The 21344-nt window shown below is 43.6% G+C and overlaps 1 protein-coding gene across 1 annotated transcript in view; it reads left to right on the plus strand.

The window, feature by feature from the left end:
* Nucleotides 1–21344, plus strand: part of Tecpr2 (tectonin beta-propeller repeat containing 2) — an 84983-nt gene that overhangs the window by 8567 nt on the left and 55072 nt on the right. The window contains exons 3-5 of the mRNA XM_021178973.2: nucleotides 16839–16967; nucleotides 17465–17596; nucleotides 20926–21083. Of these exons, the coding sequence (XP_021034632.1) occupies nucleotides 16839–16967; nucleotides 17465–17596; nucleotides 20926–21083 (419 nt within the window). The remainder of the gene's footprint in view (nucleotides 1–16838; nucleotides 16968–17464; nucleotides 17597–20925; nucleotides 21084–21344) is intronic.

Genomic DNA, 21344 nt, shown 5'->3' on the forward strand with positions numbered 1-21344 from the left:
TGTATAGCCCTGGCTGTCCTGGAACTCACTTTGTAGACCAGGCTGGCCTTGAACTCAGAAATCCGCCTGCCTCTGCCTCCCGAGTGCTGGGACTAAAGGCGTGCGCCACCATGCCCGGCTCGTTTGTTTATTTTCGTGTGTGTTATGTGTGTGAGTGACGGTCAGAGGACAATCCAGGGGTCCGTCCTGTCCTTCCCCCATGTGGGTCCGGGGGATTGAACTCATATACCAGGCTTGGTGAGAAGTCCCTTGACTATTGTGCCATCTCAGCAGCACCCTCTTTTTCTGAGGTGCTGAGAGTAAACCCAGGGCCTCATACATGCTAGGCAAGCACTCAGCCACTGAGCCATATCGCCAGCTCTCTGTGCTTATTTAAAAATAACAAAAGTGATTAGCACTCATATGGCACTATTGGAAACCATTAAATACACAAACCCATTTAATCTTCACAAACCGCGTGAGGTTTGTAAATTATCCTATACATCTGTCAGGGAGACACTGAAGCACAGAACATGTAAGTAACCTGCAGATGGGCACTTAATAAATGGCAGCACTAGCATTTGAACTCTGACTGAGTAGCTGGTCTATATTAATATACTTGGTTGGAAAGTCAAGTTCAAGAACAACTAACGCAACAAGACCTTTCTCAAAACAAACAAAACTTCCCAGGATTGCCCTACCTTGAAATGTCTGTCGTAAGTAAGGTAGAGCTGGGAATCTGGCTCACACCTGGAATCCCAGCACTTGAGAAGCTAAACAGGCAGACTGCTATGACTTTAAAATTAACCTGGGCTACAGAGTGAGACCCTCTCTCTTTTTTTTTTAAAGATTTATTTATTATATGTAAGTACACTGTAGCTGTCTTCAGGCACTCCAGAAGAGGGAGTCAGATCTCATTACAGATGGTTGTGAGCCACCATGTGGTTACTGGGATTTGAACTCAGGACCTTCAGAAGAGCAGTCAGTGCTCTTAACCGCTGAGCCATCTCTCTAGTCCCGAGACCCTCTCTTTCAAAGTAAAGTAAAATAAAATAAAAAAAATAAAACCAACCTAAGGAAAATCTAGGAGGCAAAAGCCTGTGATACCAGCTCTCAGGAGGCTGAGGTAGGAAGATTGCGACTTTGAGGCCAACCAGGTCTACTTAGCAAGTTCCAGGCCAGCCAGGGCTATACAGCATGGGTTTGTCTAAAATAAATAAATGAATGAATGAATGAATGAATGAATAAATAGAAGAGGAGAAGAAAGGAGGGATGAGAAACAAAGTATTCTTAGATGAAGGAAAACAGAACACTGGTTGTCAAAACCTGCTCAGGAATGACTTTTAAGAGAAGTTCTTCAGGGCTGGTGAGATGGCTCAGCGGTTAAGAGCACCAACTGCTCTTCCAAAGGTCCTGAGTTCAAATCCCAGCAACCACATTGTGGCTCATAACCATCCGCAACAAAAATCTGATGCCCTCTTCTGGTATGTCTGAAAGACAGCTACAGCGTACTTACATATAACAAATAAATAAATCTTAAAAAAAAAAAGAAGTTCTTCAGACAGAGGGAGCATGGTGCCAGGAATGAGCGAAAATTGAGACTAAGCTTTTAGGGAAGTACAGTAGCTCACGGTCCATGAGTTTTTCAGGATGTATTGACAGTTGGAAGCAAGAAGCATCCCTGCTGAGTTTTCAGTGATGGAGTGATGTGGGAGACAGTTAAAGCATGAGTAGGGTGCTGTGTGGTGCTAAGGTTCATACATTCTATATGCAGAGGTGAACTCTGAAAGGTGTATGTGGTTAGGGATAAGCTTAGTGGTAAAGAGCTGTGCTTAGCATGTACAAGACAAGACCCTGGGTTCACTACAGAGTGCATGTTCTCTCCCTCTCTCTCTCATACACACACACACACACAGAGTTAAATTGGTATGTATTGTAACCCTTAACAGCTTTTTAAAAAATCTATACATACAAGTAGTTAAATTAAGTGCAAATAATTCAAACATATCTAAAAGAAAGGATCAGATCAGATTAAAAAAAAAGAAAACCAGGTGCAGAAGCATGTGTCTGTTACCTCAGTGTGTGTGTGTGTGTGTGTGTGTGTGAGAGAGAGAGATCCCTGAAGCTCCTTGGACAACAACTAGCCAAAATGATGAGGTTCAGTTTCAGTGAGAAACAGCCCTGAAAACAAAGATGGTGACCTGGCAGAATAGTAGAATAGTGGAAGGAGAGAGCTAGTCTCCACAGTGGTCCTTGGACCTCCATATGTGTACCAAGGGATATGCTTGGTGTGCATGAGCACACACACACACACACACCCATATGCACACATCTACACTAACAGGTACATACAACACACACAACACAACACATACCACATACCAAACAAAAAGGTGAACAAACAGAAAGGGTGACATAAATATAGCATTAGTCAAAAATTCAATTAAGATATAATGATGTGAGTAAGTTAACAGTAAGAAGATAAGGCTGGAGAGACAGTTTCGTGGGTAAAGTACTTTCTGAGCCATTTCTTATGGTAGCCCATTTTAGGAGGAGGACTGGAAGGCCCTGACCTGAGCGTGTCCATCCAGGGTGCATGAGAGTGATGAATGTTTCATTGACTTTAATCTGGTAGTTTCTAAAATGGTGCAGAAATTTGTGTCTCCTTGCAGCTAACGGTGGGCTTGTCTCATGTCTCCCCTTTCCTTTCCTGTGGATGTAGCTCCAGGATCTGTGTTAGCCCCTTCCTGTGATGTCTGTTCATTGATATGTTAGTAGCATTGCAACATGGAGGCCCCATGTGTCCTTATCATGATTGCTTCCATTCATTGATGGCTAGGAATTTAATTTTAAAATATTTTTGATAGTAAGAAATATATATTAGTTGAAAATGGCAGCTCTTGCCTATAATTGCCATACTTAGGAGTCAGAGACAGGAAGATGATATGCGTTTAAAGCCACTGTGGGCAAGCTCCAGGCCAGCCCAAGTTATCTGTCTTGGTTCATTCTCCTAATGGATTCCCTAGGCCTGGAGTTACAGATGGTTGTGAGCTGTCTTGTGGGAACTAGGAACTGAACCCAGTTCCGTGGAAGAGCAGCAGGTACTCTTAACCTCTGAACCATCTCTCCATTCCCGTAGTTCAGTTTAATTCTAAGTTTGTGTATGAGTGCACATGTGAGCTGTATTTTCCCTTTTTCAGAGAGGGTCTTCTGTGGACCCTCTGTTTAGCCAAGGATGTCTTTTTACTGTGCTCCTTCTTCCTGGACCTCCCAAGTGCCGGGACCACAGGTGCAGCCTCCGGTCCCGGCTTCTGTGGTGCTGGGGATCAAACACAGGCCTTCATGTGTACTGCGCTAGCACTGTGCCTGCTGAGCTACATTCTCAGCCCTCAACTCCCTCCCTACATTTGTTTTTCCAGACAGGGTCTCTCTGTGTAGCCCTGGCTGTCCTGGAACTCACTCTGTAGACCAGGCTGGCTTCAAACTCAGAGATCTGCCCTCCGTACCTCCCAAGTGCTGGGAGTAAAGGTGTGCGCCACCACTGCCCAACCCCACATTTGTTTTTCATGGAAATTAACTAATTGATTTTAAAATGTAGATGAAATTATAATGACTAAAATAGTGTATAAGTGCAAAAGAGCCACCTAGGAGACAGTGACCTCCTGGGAAGCAAACTTACAAAGCTTCAGTTATGAAGTTATGTGGCAGTAGCACAAACGGGGGCAGATGCACAGATGACTTGCACAGAGCTGAGTGGGGAGACAACTATAATGTATTTGGGCACTGGAGTAGTTGTAGAGCTATATAGGCTGACGATCATATGTGTGGAATGTTAGAGACCAGAATTGGTTCCAGTTTTTGGGTTTTTGGATTTTGGACTATTTGCATGGATTTTACTGTTTGGGTGTCCTCAGTCTAAAAATCCCAAGCCTGAAATACTCTAAAACCTGTTGGGCATCATGTTGGCTTTTGGATTAGGCTGGGGTTGGGGCTGGCCAAACTATGCTACATGATATTTTCCAATAAATGGGCTGCAACAATTGGTAAGAACATAAATGGAAAATGAAGCGAGATCCTGCTTCACTGCATGTGGTGGTTTTGTCAACACTTTAGGTATTAGGGTTATGGGGTGCCTGGGTGATCCAAAGCACTTGCCTGTCTTGTAAGAGTTAGCCCTTGGCAAGGTACGAGGATTATTTCCTGTCACTTGACAGCTAATGCTAATCCTGGCAGTCTAGGTGTCCATCTTCCTGAGTCATTGCTTTACTCAGTTTGTCAATGCCTGTGTTCCCTCCTTCTGCCCAGGCATCATACCTTGTTCCATTTTGCAGTGGAGAGTTAAAGTTTTCAAAGGCCAGGGGGTGGTGGTGCACGCCTTTAATCCCAGCACTTGGGAGGCAGAGGCAGGTGGATTTCTGAGTTCGAGGCCAGCCTGGTCTACAGAGTGAGTTCCAGGACAGCCAGGGCTACACAGAGAAACCCTGTTTAGAAAAAACCAAAAAAAAAACCAAAGAAAAAACAAACAAACAAACAAAAGAAGTGATTCTTATCTTATTTGGCCTTCTTAACCATTTCAGAATAGTTTGCATTTACTGCTGAAGTTTGTTGAGCTTTGGCTCATCACAAGAAGCTTATAATGAAAGCTTTGTCCAGCTTCATGGTTGCCAAGAGCCAGCTCACAAAGAGCACTTTCTCCTGATGTGGTTTTGTCTGTGTATAAAGGAAAAGCAGCCTGCCAAGGTGCCTGAGAAGATGGGTGGTGCCAGCCTAATGCTTTGGTGTGGGTCCAGAAAACCAGTCCAGGTACCTTTTAAATAGAATTGTCCTTAATAATTTTGTTTCGTTTTTGAGACAAGGTCTCACTTTGTTGTTCAGGCTAGCTTTGCCTTCATGGCTGTCCTGGCTCAGCCTCCGGAGTACTGGGATTACCAATTTGAACATTCTCACCAGGTTTAACACTTTTGATTACTAGATTTCTGTTTCAGGAGGTTTTGTTGCTAGCCAGAGGACAGCAATATGTGGTGCAGGAAGTTAGGAATGAGGGAAACAGGAGAGTTAATAGGTTAGATCACAGATGGCCAGAGTCATCTTAAAGAAACAGCGAGCTGAGCTGTGATAGTGCAGGCCTTTAATCCCAACACTCAAGAGACAGAGGCAGGTAAATCTCTGTGTGTTTGAGGCCAGCCTGGTCTACAGATCGAGTTCCAGGACAGCCAGAGCTACACAGAGAAACCCTGTCTCTAAACAAAACAAAATGAAATGGCAAGTCTGCTTGATGACTAAGGCTGCCAACCTGAGTTCTTTCTGGAGGTCCCACATAGTGGAAGGAGAGATCTTGCTCCTGCAAGTTATCTGTCCTCTGACCTGCACATAGCGTGTACAGTGTGTGTGCACACACATCCCAAATAAATAAATAATGCAAAATAAAATAAGCAGAAGATGTCTCCCAGGCCAGACTGAGAAAGGACTGCTTTTATACCAGAAAAGAGAATGTGACAGACGGAAGGGAATCATTTGCTATGTTGCTTGGGTAGTGGAGAGACCATGTGCTGTGTCCAAGGATGGATTGCTTTATTGGAGGTCTATGCTGCAAACAGTTTTGTTCTGGGACTGTTCTGGTCTGACGTGGGGAGGGATGACCGTGACTGTATGTGGCTGATAATCTTGGGATGTGTTTTAGTTTGAAGTGAAATATTGTTGAAAAAGTAGGGAAAGAGGGTTACCACCAAATCTGATATAGGATCGAGCTAGCTAAGGAGTAGGTTGATGGCATAAGTGCTGTCTGAATACAGATTAATAGTCCTTTTAGGTATGTTAGGATCAGGAAGATGGCATATGGTTCTTTAAATTGGGGAGATTTATCTGTGAGGGGAAAAATATGAGTCTCAAGAGAATAGTCAAGGAGGGAGCCATCTAAAGAGTGGTATCGTTGTCAGCAGTTTATCCTTGGGGTAGTGGTTGTCTGTCTGTCCTGGGAAGCCAATGAGATTATTAGCAAAAGAGGCATGGTTTCTCAGGAGCCATTGGATGTCTGCGAGAGCAAAAGGTAAAATAATTACATTAGATTATTTACTTATAATTTATAAGGTGCACTCTCTTCCTGTCCTTACCATGGTAGATAAAGGGCTGACCTCAGTTAGTAGTGGAGGTGCTCCCTCTATTGGTGTATGGAGCCTTTCTAGAATCCCCTAAGGTTGATATAAGGCTCCAACTACTTTGGGGAAAGAATTGAATATAAGGATCTGGATTGGCTGTTGTGGATCATAGTAAGCCAGGGAGGTGTTTTTTAATGTGGTTGTTAATAGACCAAAGGGTCTCCTTGGCTGCTGCTGTCAGAGAGCAAAGAGAGAAGGGATCTTTGTGACCCTTAAGCAAATCAAATAAAGGCTGTAATTGGCTGGTTGGTATGGGGAGCCAAGGTCTAAGCCAATTAATATTGCCTAAAAAGCTTTGAAGGGTATTTAGAGTTAATAGATCGGGGAAGTCAATGACAGCTTTAGCTGGCTGGACTAAGGTTAGTGTGATTTCTGTCCCTAGGAATGTGATGGGAGAATGAGTTGGATCTTATCTTCTGTTATTGTAAAGCCTCATTCTGTTAGAGCTCTTTGGGCCTGTTGTTTAAAATTCTCTAGGGTTAATTTTTGATCTTGCTTTTTATCTTGCCATATCAATAGGTCATCCATATAATGATATATACAGAGACCTGATGTAATAAGGAGTTTTAGTGTGTGAGTTACAGGTTCCTGGCAAATGGTGGGACTGTTAGCTATGACTTGAGGGAGTGCTCCCACTCAACCCTGTCAGCTGGTCCTGAACTATTGACTTTAGGGACTGAGAAGGTAAAGTTTTTGCATTCTTATTCATGGAGTGGTATTGAAAAGAAGTGATCTCTAATGTCTGAAATTAATAGCAGGGTATTTATAGGTATAACAGAGGCAAAGGAAAGAAAGAAGCCTCCAGGTCCTGGTCTTCTTTTTTATTACAAAAGCCAGGGTATTCCAGGGGCTTCTAGAAAGACAAATGTGCTCCATGTCTAACTGGTGCTTAACTAATTTAAAAATTGTTAATTTCTCCCTATTTAATGGCCATTGTTCCACCTAGACAGGCTCTTCTGTGAGCCATTCTAGGCAGGGAGTAAGTTATTCAACTGCAGCCCCCCTTAGAATTGGGTGTTCTTTTGATCTTGATATTTTTGGTAATTTTCTATTTGGAAGCATTCTCCTCTTCTCCACTAGCAAGGACCACATTTAATTCTAAGATTCATAAGATTCTAAGATATCTCTACCCAGCAGGTTAGTGGCCATATCAGCCACTAGGGGACTAATGGACTTAAAAAAGTCGTGGCTCATAAATGGGAGAGACCACCTACTCCCATCAGTTGAAGCCCTGCTAGGAGAGTCCAATGAAGGAGAAGCTCGGCTCATCTTGGGATGGTCTTTTCTGCCCCTGTGTTTACTAGGCATTTAAAACTTTTATTGTCAATTTTATTGAAAGTTTATTTTCCAGTATATTAGTGACCAGTGGACTTGTGTCTTCTTCCCTCTTACTGATGGGGCTGAGGGTTACCCCACATGGAGTTTAGAGGTGGCAGGGGGCTTGCCATCTTTGTCATGTTAGGATTTGTCAACCTTTCCCAGTGAATGCCTTTCCTGCAGCAGGGACAGATGGATTTGGGAGGGTTGGGGGCAGTTGAGTCATTTTTGGGGCAATCTCCTTTCCAATGTCCAGTCTCTACACATTTAAAGCATCTTGCATTAGACCATTTTGTGGCTATGTCTATGGCATGCCTGCCCATATTCTGGGGTCATTCCTTCCTAAGTAAGATTGTTTACAAGCATTGCCTTGGCTGTGGGGCTTGTTGTTTTTCTGTCTAAACTGCTTGTACTCTTAGTATGAACTCCAAGAGAGTCTCTTGGTTTTTGTTTTAGGAAAGTCATTGAAAAGGCCTCTCCAGGTCCCATGGACAAGGGGGTTAAATGGTCCCAGGTGTGGTGTAGACATAAGGACACCTGCTCAAATCAGGTGGCAGGGCTGAATCCCTGTGGAGAAATTACCTTGGCTGAACAATTGGTCATAGTAAAGTATTTATTAACTGAGGGGGGTTGTCCTTGTTGTGGCCCTATTTGTTGATTATGATATTTTTTTACCTGAAGCTGACATTCATCTCTAAGGGCTTCAGAGGACTAGGGAGTGTAGGTCAGCATTTATCTCTCTAGTCTTGGGTGGTTAAAAGGTTGTTAGTGAACCTTTGTAAAATAGATTTGGTTTATGGGACATGAATTGTCTGGATACATGTAGGTTAACCAGAAAAGTCTTTGTGGGTGAAGGTTCAGTATTCTTGGGCCATTGTGGCTGAGGGGGCTAAGGATAATTGTTCCCAGTGTCTTTGAGATTACTGAGCTGCCATGGTGGGGAGTTAAGGATCGGGGGAAGGATAGAAGAGAGTTTATCTGGATGTCTTATGGAGCCTTGGTCTTCATTTCTGGGTCTTTGTCCTCTGTTGCCAATGAGGGCTCATAGAGTGAAGAGGAGGGTAAAGGGAAAGGGTGTCGGTGGCTAGGGAGTAACTTCCGTTTAAGTCAGTCAGCTTTTCTTTTTTCTTTTTATTAGATATTTTCTTTATTTACATTTCAAATGTTATCCCCTTTCCTAGTTTCCCCTCCGAAAATCCCCTATCCCCTCCCCCCTCCCCCTGCTCCCCAACCCACCCACTTCCATTCCTGGTCCTGGCATTCCCCTGTACTGGGGCATAGAACCTTCACAGGACCAAGGGCCTCTCCTCCCATTGATGACCAGCTAGGCCATCCTTTGCTACATATATAGCTAGAGCCACAAGTTCCACCATGTGTTTTCTTTGATTGATGGTATAGTTCCAAGGAGCTCTGGGGGTACTGGTTAGTTCTTATTGATGTTCCTCCTATGGGGCTGCAAACCCCTTCAGCTCCCTGGGTATTTCTCTGGCTCCTTCACTGGGGACCCAGTTGGCTTTTCTTTTTACTTTTTCTTTTTCTTTCTTTTTTTGTTTTTTTGTTTTTTTGTTTTCTTTTGGTTTTTTGAGACAGGGTTTCTCTGTGTAGCCTTGGCTGTCCTGGAACTCACTCTGTAGACCAGGCTGGCCTCGAATTCAGAAATCCGCCTGCCTCTGCCTCCCAAGTGCTGGGATTAAAGGCGTGCACCACCACGCCAGCTCCAGTTGGCTTTTCTAAAGTGGCTAAATCAGCCACTTGACAAGTCTCAGGGTCGTCATCTTCATTTGAGTCTTCCTGTAACCTCCTGTGTTTTGTCCTCTAACAGGTTATCTTAGGTTTTGTGTTTTCCCTATGCATGGCCTGATGGCAGCTATCATAGAGAGAAAAGAGAGGGGCAAAACATAGCTTTCCTGGGGTTCCTTTTTATCAACCATCTGGGCAACACACATCCAGAAGTCAGGGTCAGAAATATGTCCCTATCAACATGACCCGTGTGTGAGTTGAAGCGCCTCAGTCCGGAACTCCAGGTTCTCCTTTTGGGAGATTTTAAGTCCTTTCCAGTTAAGTGAAGCCTTAGGGAATTAATTAGGAAATCCCTCAGATGTGGTGTTGAGTTTGCCATTATAGAAAAGACAGGAAGTGCCGTTGGATGTTGCTCAATGTTCCAGAGGCAGTTCTGCTGGGGGAGGAGGGTGGTGGAAGAAGATTGAAAATGCCCCAATTAGCACAACAGATTAAGAGACTGGCAACCATCCTAATGACTTTTAAAAACTGATTGCTTTGTGACCAGTTTTTTTTCTGAAAGGTGTAAAGGTTATTGCCTACAGTCAGGCTGTTTGGTCTGGAAAGAAGGTAGGGGGACCTTTAGCCAACGTCAGGGGTCACTCCTACTGAGAGGCTTCAGGCGTTCCTCCAGCTGCACGGTGGGACCCTACCCTAAGGTGCAGACAAAGGTACAGCAAAGGAGGAGCAGAGATGATGGATCACAAGCTGGCTGCTCAGGCAAGAATGCTGCAACCCTCTGGGGGAGCAGGACTCACATCTGATGGATCTCCCCTCTCCTCAGAGGTTGTTAGTCACTGGCCCACAAGGGTGGAGGGAGCAGAGGCAGCAAGCAGGGGTCAGACGACCATGAGTATGATGGAAGGACTTCCCGATACCCTTCAGTGAGACAGCTTTACTGTTTCAGTTGTAGGTATATAAGGGTTTGAGGGTTACAGGTGGAAAGAGCTGATTGGTCATAACATAATACCTAATTATCCTACAGCTGAGTGGGACTTGTGTGCTGAATCAAGCAGCACTTGCAGGAAGCTCCGGGCAGGGTCTTCCTCCAGATATGGTCAGACACTGTGCTTAGAGACGTTCTCCAGTATGGTCAGAGGAGAAGGGGAAGTCGCGCTGGACACTGTAGACTGTTACTAAAGTAGCAGGGTCTTCCAGCACTTGGAGTTCATTCTCCTCAGCTTTCCTCAGGCTGGAGACCCAAGGCTTTGTGTGGTTGGTAGGGACTGCTGGAAAGGAAGTCACAGGGTGGTTTGTGGCTTCAACACACTTTCTGTCCTGTTTGGGCCGCATTGTCTTTATTTTTGGTGCTGTGGATTTTCCTTACTTTGTGACAACTCAACAAAACATTTCCAAGTTTTGATTTTTTTCCTGTCTAAGGATTCCCGGGTGTTTGTACTGTCTGAGGTTGAAGTCTCATTGTAACTGCAGGCTTTTCCACCAGAGCTCAAATTCCCAAAATAATGACTCTGAGATTTTATGAATAATTGCCTAGGCCATAAGCTTGGGCTTGTTCCCAGACTAGCTCATAACTTAACCCGTTTATTCTAAGTCCTGCCACGTGGCTAGTTACCTCTCTTCAGGTTCATGCAACTGTCTCCATCAGCTTTCAGGGCAAATCTCTCCCACACCTGATTCTAGTCCAGAATCCTCTCTACCTACCGGAACTCCTACCTCTATTTCCTGCCTATGCTAATAGGCCAAGTTTTGTTTGTTTGTTTATTTTGTTTTATTGACAGGTGATGTTTCCACATAGTATTCAAGAGATTCTCTACATCTTATAGTCTGTTTCTGTCTGAACTGTGCCTAAGTGCTGGTAGTCTGTTTCCTGGGGTAATTTGGTTCTTAGAAACTGTGGCATTTATTAATGATTAAATAATATTAACTCAAGGTTAGCACATAGGCTTATTAGAAAACATATATACACATACATACATACTTACACACCCACACCCATACATACATACATACATACTTACACACCCACACCTATACATACATACTTATACACACACATACACACACACATACATACTTACACACGCTGCAGTGGATACTGAATGATTAGTTTTATTTTGAGACTATGAAGGAAAATTACACAGTTTTAAATTTGTGCTATGGCATGGCAAGATCTCTAAATATTTTGCTTCCTTATGTAATGTGGTTTTGTAGTTACATATCCTTAGGGAAAATGCCCTTTCAGTACCTTGTTACCACATTAAGGCTTTGTGAGTCCAGAATCTATTCTGTCACCTTCTCCCATAGAAACACTGTCAGTGAGTTCTTCTGTCACCATCATTCTAATGTAACGTAGCTCCAGGGAATAAAATCCATGAATCCTTTGTCCTTTTCACTCCCGTAGAAGACTGTCAGTGAGATTTTTGAATTCTCACAGAGAAGGCCCAGAGCCAAGTCAGAGCCGGCCTAGAGCCAGTCATGCCTGCTTGTGGGCCCTGACTTGATTCCATCTCCCTTAGACACATCACTGAGCTCCCTGGAGTTTACCCCTTTCTTTTATAACATGAAGATAGCTATAACTTCTCCCTTTCCTAGGTAGCTTGTAGCTTTAGCAATGCAGATACAGTGCTTAACAAGTTGCCTAACACAATAGAACAAAAAAGAAGGTGGCTGTCTCTGTGTGTGGTGGTGCATTCCTTTACACCCAGCACTCAGGAGGCAGACAGGCAGAGAGCTTTGAGTTTGGACCAGCCTGGCCTGCAAAGTGAGCATGAGTTCCAGGCTTCCAGGACCACATACAGAGACCTTTCCTGAAAAGAAAGGAAAAGAAAAAAGAAGAGAGAAGCTGGGTGGTGGTGGTGGCAGCAATGACAATGGCACATGCCTTTCTAGCACTCAGGAAGCAGAGGCAGGCCAGTCTCTGACTTTGAGGCCAGCCTAGGCTACAGAGTGAGTTTAAGGACAGTCAAGGCTATGAAGAGAAACCCTGTCTAGAAAAACAAACAAACAAACAAACAAACAACAAGCTGTTGCACTGTTGTTATATCGCTCTCGCCAGCCCAACAAGGTCTTGATGGAGTTTGTCTTCATTGTGGATTTACTGCCTTAGGGATCCATTTCATTAATGGTTTGCTAGACTTGGCTGTTACTAACTTTGGCCTGAACTATTGCAGCAGGCCTGAGCTGGTCTTCCTTCCTAGCTCCACTCCCTTGTTCCTCCCGTCTGCCCCTAACCATAGTCAAGAAAGACCCGACTGGTAATACTAGCAACATTAAGGGTCTTGAAAGGATCACTCTGATCCTCATTACTTAAGATCCAGACTTGTTAACCTGTGTCTCCATCTGGCACTGGACTTATTTATAGCCCATGAAAATACTCTGAAAGCTAAAAAGTAGCATATGAAAGCGAGCTGTCGGTACCACCCCCAGTTGCTATAGGCAGGTTTTTTTTATGTGCATGTCTCATAGCTAATCTACAAGAGGGCCAGGACTATGACCTACTTTGGTAAACTGAGGCTTCACTTGGTACCCAGGGTATGGAGCTTGCTCTTATATACACGGCAGGCTGATTGCTGTAGAAATGACTGCATCAGAAACTAAAGGGATTTACCAGAAGGGAAAACTTCAAGCTTAGATATTTGTGTTCTGTGCCATGGTTTTAATAAACTTACATGGAGCTTGAGTCAGTGTGAATAGTAGTATTTATTTAAGAACCAAAGATGCTGGGAATCAGTTTATAAATCCTTTTTGGGTATATTGTTTAATCAGCTGGGCAAACCTGGGACAGGCAGGACAAGTATCATCTCTCAGTGGCTCTGTGCTTGTCCACGCTGAGAATCAAGTTGGTCTTGGTTCTGGGTTGGAGTCTTTTGACTTCAGACTTTTTTCTTAATTGCTTGGGAAACGTCCTCTTGTCAAAGCTCCTTCATGATATTCTCACTCCCTTAGGGTTTTGAGCATGAGCTCTCTCTATCGTTCTGGCTGTTCCTGGAACTCACTATGGAGACCAGGCTGGCCTCAAGCTCACAGTTTGCCTCTGAGTGCTGGGATTAAAGTCATACACCACTATTCTTGGCCTTTAGTTCTCTCTTAATGAGAGTTCGGTTTACTCATGATTAACCAGCATTTCCTTCATTAGAAAAGAGTTCTTTAAATTTTTGTTATTTTGAAGATTAAGAATTTAGAATGGCTGGGCAGTGGTGCCACACATCTTTAATCCCAGCACTTGAGAGGCAGAGGTAGGTGAATTTCTGAATTCGAGGCCAGCCTGGTTTGCAGAGTGAGTTCCAGGACAGCCAGGGCTACACAGAGAAACCCTGTCTCAAAAAAAATTTCTTTTTAGAATGGAAAGTGGGGTTTCTGGGAAGATGTTGGAGCAGGAACCACTAGACATCTGCTTCCTCTCCTTGCTAGAAGTTATTTGTGCAGAATCCGTCTAATGAAATCTATTTGGAACTCAAGTCTATTAGCTTGTGACCTCTTGAGGCAGCTTGATGGTTAAATGTGGTAGGTTCTGGTCAGTTTTAGTCCTTAGCACGTTAGCAGATACCTGTGTCTCACCCCTCACCTGTGAAAAGCAGTTATGTGCCTGGAGCACCTCATGTTTCTGGATCCAGGGCAGTCAAAGGTCCTCTGTCCTCTAAATATTGGGAGGCAGCCTTTACAGCTGATCCTTGCTTCGGATCCTAGGTGTCGGTAAAGTAGGTGGCCATTTTGAGTTTCCCCTCTTTGTTACAGGGTCCTCCCTTTCCAGCTGAAATGACTTCCAGATATTATTATTATATATAATAATAAGTAAATCTTTGGGCTGGAGCAAGCAGGGACTGAGCGAGCGGGGCTGACGAGAGCGAGCAGAGGTCCTAAAAAGTCAATTTCCAACAACCACATGAAGGCTCTGTACAGCTACAGTGTACTCACATACATTAAATAAATAAATAAATCTTTAAAAAAAAAAAGAACCTTTCTTTTCCACTACATCTGGTGGGTGATAGGCTAGAAGGGAGGTTAAAGCATTTAGGAACCATTATTTAAATTGGAGTTGAGAACAATTTAAGTTTCCACTCAGTGTTTAAGATCATGTACTGCTGTTGCAAAGGGCCCATGTCTGGTCCTCAGCAGGGCATCGGGCTGTGCACTCCAGCTTCAGGGCATTCAAACCCTCTTCTGGCCTTCAGTCACCTGCACTCATATACACTTGCCCACACAGACATACACATGGAATTTTAAAGTAAACTAATTTTTTTTTTATCTTTTGAAAATACATTTCTTTTCATACAATATATTCTGATCATGGTTTCTCCTTCATCTCCCAAATTTTACTTATTTTCCTACCCATTCAACTCCACACTTTCTTCTTCTCTCTCTTTAGAAAACAGACAGACAAAATAGAATTAAAAAAACAATAAAACAATACAAAAACGAAGAAAAGGCACAAAAAACAAAACACATGCAGATATACATACACCCACATATCATAAAAACACAAAATTGGAAACCATAGTATACAAGCATAGTAAGTATATGTTTGTATATAAGGTAAAAACATGCCTCCAAAAGCCAGGCAGTAGTAGAACACACCTTTAATCCCAGCATTTAGGAGGCAGAGGCAGTCAGATCTCTCTGAGTTCAAGGCAGTCTGGCCTACAGAGTGAGTTCTAGGACAGACAGAGCTGTTACACAGAGACATCCTGTCTCACATCCCACCCCCCAAAAGCCTCCAGACATAGCATTAAGTTAGTTTTCTGTTGGCCATCTACTGCTGGGCATGGGGTCTACCTTCAAATGTGATTTGTAGGGGTTGGAGAGATGACTCAGTGATTAAGAACACTGATTGCTCTTCCAGAGGTCCTGAGTTCAAATCCCAGCAACCACGTGGTGGCTCTGTAATGGGATCTGATGCCCTCTTCTAGTGTCTGAAGACAGTGACAATGTACATAAAAATAAATGAATAAATCTAAAAATATTATGTGGCTTGTATATCCAGTGACACTCAGTTGGAGAGAATGAATTTTTCATTTACAGGCATTGTCAGTTGGAGGTAGCTTCTTGGTTAGGGATGGGTGCTCGTGTCCATCTTGCCCTCATGGTTGGCACTTCATTTGCCTTGGACCTCTGTAGGCCTTGAACACGCTACCACAGTTTTTATGAGACAAAACTTTGCATCTCATTGAACAGAGAGAAGTTGAGCTGGTATCTAACTAGAGCCTTCACCCATACTAACTGACATTCATTGTACTGAAAGGCACTGCACACCAACCTAGCTGTCTTAGTTAGGCTTACTATTGCCTAAACAGTCACAAGGATCATGCCTAAGTTCATTTGAATCTTCTTGGATAGGGAGAAGAATGCTTTCCCAGCATTCAGGAGACTGCAGCAAGAATATTGCTCCTAGGCGACAGTGAAAACACTGAAAAACAAAAGAAAACAATCCCCATCTTTCCTTATACATTCTAGCTCTGCTTGAAAAATCATTCACCACTACCCCTCCCCCAACCAAAACAAGATCTAGAAAAGATTCTACCAAAACATTCAAAGATATAGTTGATCTATCTGAGCAAGACACAGGGAAAAGCCTGTATTAGAACAATAAGACCAGCCGGGTGTGGTGGTGCACGCCTTTAATCCCAGCACTCGGGAGGCAGAGGCAGGCGGGTTTCTGAGTTCAAGGCCAGCCTGGTCTACAGAGTGAGTTCCAGGACAGCCAGGGCTATACAGAGAAACCCTGTCTCGAAAAACCAAACAATAAGCCCACTTGGTGGGAGCCATCCAGGAAAATGCTGTGGCAAGCAAGAGAGCTTTCTGGAGATGGCCCACCATTTTACATGACTGCGATGGGTGTGCACTGAAGAGGCAAGGACCCCAGGGACTTTGTCCCAAGAATGCTTCTTGCTGCTGATATGCCTGTCAGTGCTGTACTCCTCACATGTCTGACATAGCCTATTGTTTGCTGGATTTAACCCACTTTGTTGGGCAGATTTCCTGCAGAATCAATATGAAGATGTACTTTCATGTAATGATGCTGCTTAGATGAAAGGAAATAGGCTTGGGACCAATTTATGAACAAGGGAAAACATTCTCTCTAGGCTAGGAATGAGGCCACTGATGTCAGAAGCTAAGGTCATAAGCTAGGAGTGGGTGATTTATTATAGGTATAAGAACAGAAAATAAATGACTAAAGACTTCAAAATAATAAGACACAAGACAAATGACCTGTCTCTTCACAAAAACCTTGTTAACTTACGCCATAAAAACTATTGCTTTAAATTTAAGGAATTTTTAGTCAAGTTTGAAGCTACCCTAGACTGCATATAACTGTCATCAGACACACCAGAAGAGGCCTTTGGATCCCATTACAGATGGCTGTGAGCCACCCTGTGGTTGCTGGGAATTAAACTCAGGACCTCTGGAAAAGTAGTCAGTGCTCTTAACTGCAAGGGCCACCTCTACAACCCTATAATAATAATTTTTTAAATGCAGAAGTCCTAGAATGATTTGTCTCTCTGACTTTGTTCACATTTTCAATCAGAAATTTTTATGCCGCAGCTCAGGAACCTTCTTTCCTGGTTCCAGCTTTATAGCTGCTTTTTACTTTCTTCATCTTAAGTGTCTCTCTGGCCATAGATGACTTGTTTCTGATGTGTCTTCATTTAGGGGAAGATAGAGTCTATCACGGTGGTGAAGCTGCTGAGCTGCTTTGATGACCTTGTTGCAGCAGGCACTGCCTCCGGGAGGGTTGCAGTCTTTCAGCTTGTGTCTTCATTGCCAGGGAGGAACAAGCAGGTGAGTGCTCAAGTTCTCTGTCTCTCTTCTTGCCAGTTCCTCCAGTGCCTGGTGGCTCCAGCCTTTGACCCAGCACTCCAGAGGCAGAGGTCAGAGGATCTCTGTAAAGTGTCGATGGTGGGGAGTCCTCTTCTGTCTGACATTGTACTGTTTATAATTGGGTGACATCTTTGTCCCTGCTTGGAACATTTGGCATAAAGCACAAATCGGTGCTCTTATTTTTACTAATGCCCTTTTGTGGTTTTTCTATTTTTTTGTATTGGGGAGTGTGTGTGTGTGTGTGTGTGTGTGTTCTCTCTCCCTCCCTTCCTCCCTCCCTCCCTCCCAGGGATTGAACTGACATCCTCAGGTTTGGCAGAGTGCTGTTGTCCATCTGTGAGTTTCGAATGTGGATAGACAGGGAATCTGTGTGCAGTTCTATTTGGAAAACCATCTCTCCCCAAAGTAGGCGTGCAGTCACAGCAGCTCTCCTCCCCGTGACCTCTTGTCATCCGCAGCTGCGGAGATTTGATGTCACTGGTGTTCACAAGACCAGCATTACAGCTCTCGCGTGGAGCCCCAATGGGATGAAGCTGTTCTCTGGAGACGACAAAGGAAAGATCGTCTACTCTTCTCTAGATCTAGACCAGGTATGGTGATCTTCAGAGATGCTGGCCATCGCCACCTTTTATCTGTAGTAAGCAGCAGTCTTGCCTCTGTGTTCTCTCTAGAACCGTGCCTTTGAGCTGCTAACATTTTCTTTCATGAACTTTTTCAGTGTTCTATAAGCTCCTACTTCTCTGAATCAACAGTAAAAATTATACATGTTTGAGGCAGGCCTCGTGGTGCCCTATAATTCCAACAATCAGAGGCTGAAGCAGGAGGATCTTTATGAGTTTAAGGCCAGCCCATAGAAAGTGCCAAGCCAGCTTGAGTTACATAGTAAAACTCTGTAGCAAAACAAACAAAGGAACAAGTTGGACGAGTTTTCAGGATGTCTCATGGTATTTCAGTATTTACTGTATAAATAAATAAATGTGTGCAGTGTTCAACTCAGCTCCTCAAACATGTTTGCTATTCTCATGGCTGCTGTCCAGCAAAGAGCTTGTGATCCTTCCTGAGTCCTTGAAATGCTATCAGGAAGGATGCACACAATTTCCCAGTCATGTCTGTGACCACATGCAGTTTGTGTGTGACCTAATGAGGGTTGTTGTCATGAGCGTGAATGTGGCTTGTTATGTGCAAGAGTATGGGAGACGACCAGTAGCTACACAGCTGAAGAAGTGACAGTTGACTGTCAGTAGTTCCTCATGGGGAGACAGGGTCTTGTGAGCCCTCCCCTATTGGTTTTGGCTCTTCTGTGGGTAGTCATAGCAACTATGACTTCATGACCATATCCCCAGAAAATAATATTCTACAACACTCCTTCTCGTCTTGGGGCTGGCTCTTTCTGCCCTATCTTAAGAGGTGTTCCCTGAGCCTTGAAGGGGATGATACAGATGTTCTGTTTAGGGCTTAGCCTTCAGTTGACATGAATTCTCAGCATTCTGACTAGTTTTGAGGCTTTGCAATTAAGTTAACCTAAATATTAAGTTAAACCTAAATATTTAGAAGGCAGTTTGATGGCCACAACATGTCCATTTAGCAAAACAACAATGGTAGTTTCTCCCCTAGTGCCTGTGACCTCTCCAGCTTTGGGCTTTTAACCACCAAGGGTTTCAGATGCCACAAGGCAATCGTCTTTTGAAGAAAACCCCACATGATTAAGCAGCTCCCAGAAGCCACAGGGTAGGCCACCTCTCTTATGAGTTGTTTGCCAAGCAGTCCTCAGAAGCCTTTGGGACAATATAGGCTACTGCCACTGCTTCTAAAAGGCTTATATATTCATATATATATATATATATATATATATATATATAGAGAGAGAGAGAGAGAGAGAGAGAGAGAGTGTGTTTTGCCTGCATGAGTTACTGTGCACCACTTGGAGACTCAGTGTTTCATCCTGCAGAAGGGCTGTGTGCACACATCCCATTTGATCACATCAAGTGCAAAACCTCCATTCTTTAGGGCTGAAATTGCCATTTCAGCATCAAGATGTTCTCCAGTGGAATTCATATTTTCAGTGTGACTGTGTGGTGGAGGGACAGTGGCTTTTGTAAAGTTTGGTGCTGTGGCCATGGCTTATGATGAAATTCTAAGTGGCTCTGTACACACGGTGCTTCCTGTGCTCTCAGTGGAAGCATTTAGAAGGTGTTTTGTTGAGCATGACATATCTAGTTAGCAAAACAATTGTTTTAATGTAAAAGGCATGCAGATGGGGAAATGGTGTTGATCTCATAAATGTATGAGTGTCTTACCTGCATGTATGACTATGCACCCTTTGTGTGCATTGCCCTGTTAGAGGCCAGAAGAGGGCATCATATCCTTTGAAGTGAATAGGAACTGTGAGCTGCCACTTGGGTCTTGGGAACCACAACAGGTCCCCTAGAAGAGCAGCCCATGAAAAGATACAGGTGTTTAATGAGATTTGCAATAAAGACCTGAGAGAATACTGCTTTTCCTAAAATTTAGAATAATGTAATCCTATCATGGCTAAGTAAAGCTAGAAAGTTACATTCTCTCTAACTTCCTGTGAAGGGGAATGTCTTCAGTATTTGGAGAGAATGAAAAATTCACCATCTTGATTGTGATGTAGTTATATAACTACAGATATTTCAAAATTGATGTCAGAAACCTAAAAGTGGTAGATTTTGCTGTATATAAATTCTATTAATGGTTCTCACTATTGATTGTCCCCTCAGACACACAAAGAGTCAATGATGTTTGTATTATTGGATTTGGTTTTGAGTCAGAGTCTCTGTGTGAAGCCCTGGATATCCTGTAACTTGATATGTTAAGCAGGCTGGCTTCAAATTTAGAGATGTGTTTGCCTCTGCGCTCAGTGCTGGGATTGAAGCCGTGTGCCCAACACCCAGCTTTTGCAGTGTTATTCTTGAATAGTTGATCGCACTTAAACAACGCAGCTGTAGTTGCCGTACCTTGTCTTCCTCTTCTCTCTGTGAGCAGGCTGCTGATAGAGCAGAAGGTCTCAGAGGTGACAGTGACTGTAGAAACAGGCGGTTTGAGACTGGGTCTTGATACATAATATAACTCAGGCTGTCTTTGCACTCACAGCAATCATACCACCATACCTGGATTAAAATCAGATTTTTCATACATGAATATGTTTTGTTTTAACACCAAAATGCCCTTTCTTATTTGTGAGGGTTGTGGAGAATGCAGGCTCACATGCCACAGTACACTTGCGAGTGTCAGAGAACAGCTTTCAGGACTCAGTTCTCTACTTCAGTAATGGGTTTCTGGGATCAAACTCAGGTCATCAGGACTGTGTGACAAGCCCTCTTGATCTGTGGAGCCATCCTACAAGCCATTCCTTGTAGAGAAACCATGAGAGCATGTCATTATCACAGGATTTCATAGACAGCCATGCTCTGTTATATGATAGAAGGTACTTAATGCATGGGCTGTGGCATATTTTTATGCATCCTTCTTTGAACTATTTACTTAGAATATTATTAGAGAAATATATAGGTTTTTGATGTTTCTTTTCAAACTTGGTGTATATCAAATTAATGTTAATATTTACTGTTTTTTTGTTAGTAAGAAAAATTTCAAATCTCATTTGCAGTAGGTTAACAATGAATCTGAAGAAAATTAAAACACCCCTTTGGTTTTGTTTTGTTGAGACACGGTCTCACGTAGCTCAGGCTGACCTCGAACTCACTGTATGACCAAGAATGACGTTGAACTCGTGATCTACTTGCCTCCGTTTCCCGGGGCTGAGATTATAGGTATGCATCACTGTGCCTGGCACCACAGAAGACTTCTGAATTCAGTACAGCCAGCAAGAAGTATGCTTAGTCAGTGTGAGGGAAGCTGAGCACCCCTGAGCCGTTGTTGACCTGCCTCTCTCTCACAGGGTCTCTGCAGCTCACACCTTGTATTAGAAGAGCCGTCCTCCATTGTGCAGCTGGACTACAGCCAGAAAGTGCTGCTTGTGTCCACCTTGCAGCGAAGCCTGCTCTTTTACACAGAGGAGAAGGCTGTCAAGCAGATTGGATCCCAACCAAGGAAAAGGTAAGCTTTAGGCATGTCACAGGGCTCTCAGTATTGACCCTTAACTTCTCCTAGGTTTCCTGTTAGCCAGATGTGGAGACCACAGCCACACCAGCCTAAGGTTCCTGGTAGCCTGTGCCTGCCCAAGACACTTTATGGAGTCTGATGGTGTCTTAGTTAGGGTTTTACTGCTGTGAACAGACACCATGACCAAGGCAAGTCTTATAAAAAACAACATTTAATTGGGGCTGGCTTACAGGTTCAGAGGTTCAGTCCATTATC

The sequence above is a fragment of the Mus caroli genome, chromosome 12 (genome assembly GCF_900094665.2).
Source record: "Mus caroli chromosome 12, CAROLI_EIJ_v1.1, whole genome shotgun sequence".
Classification (NCBI taxonomy): Eukaryota; Metazoa; Chordata; class Mammalia; order Rodentia; family Muridae; genus Mus; species Mus caroli.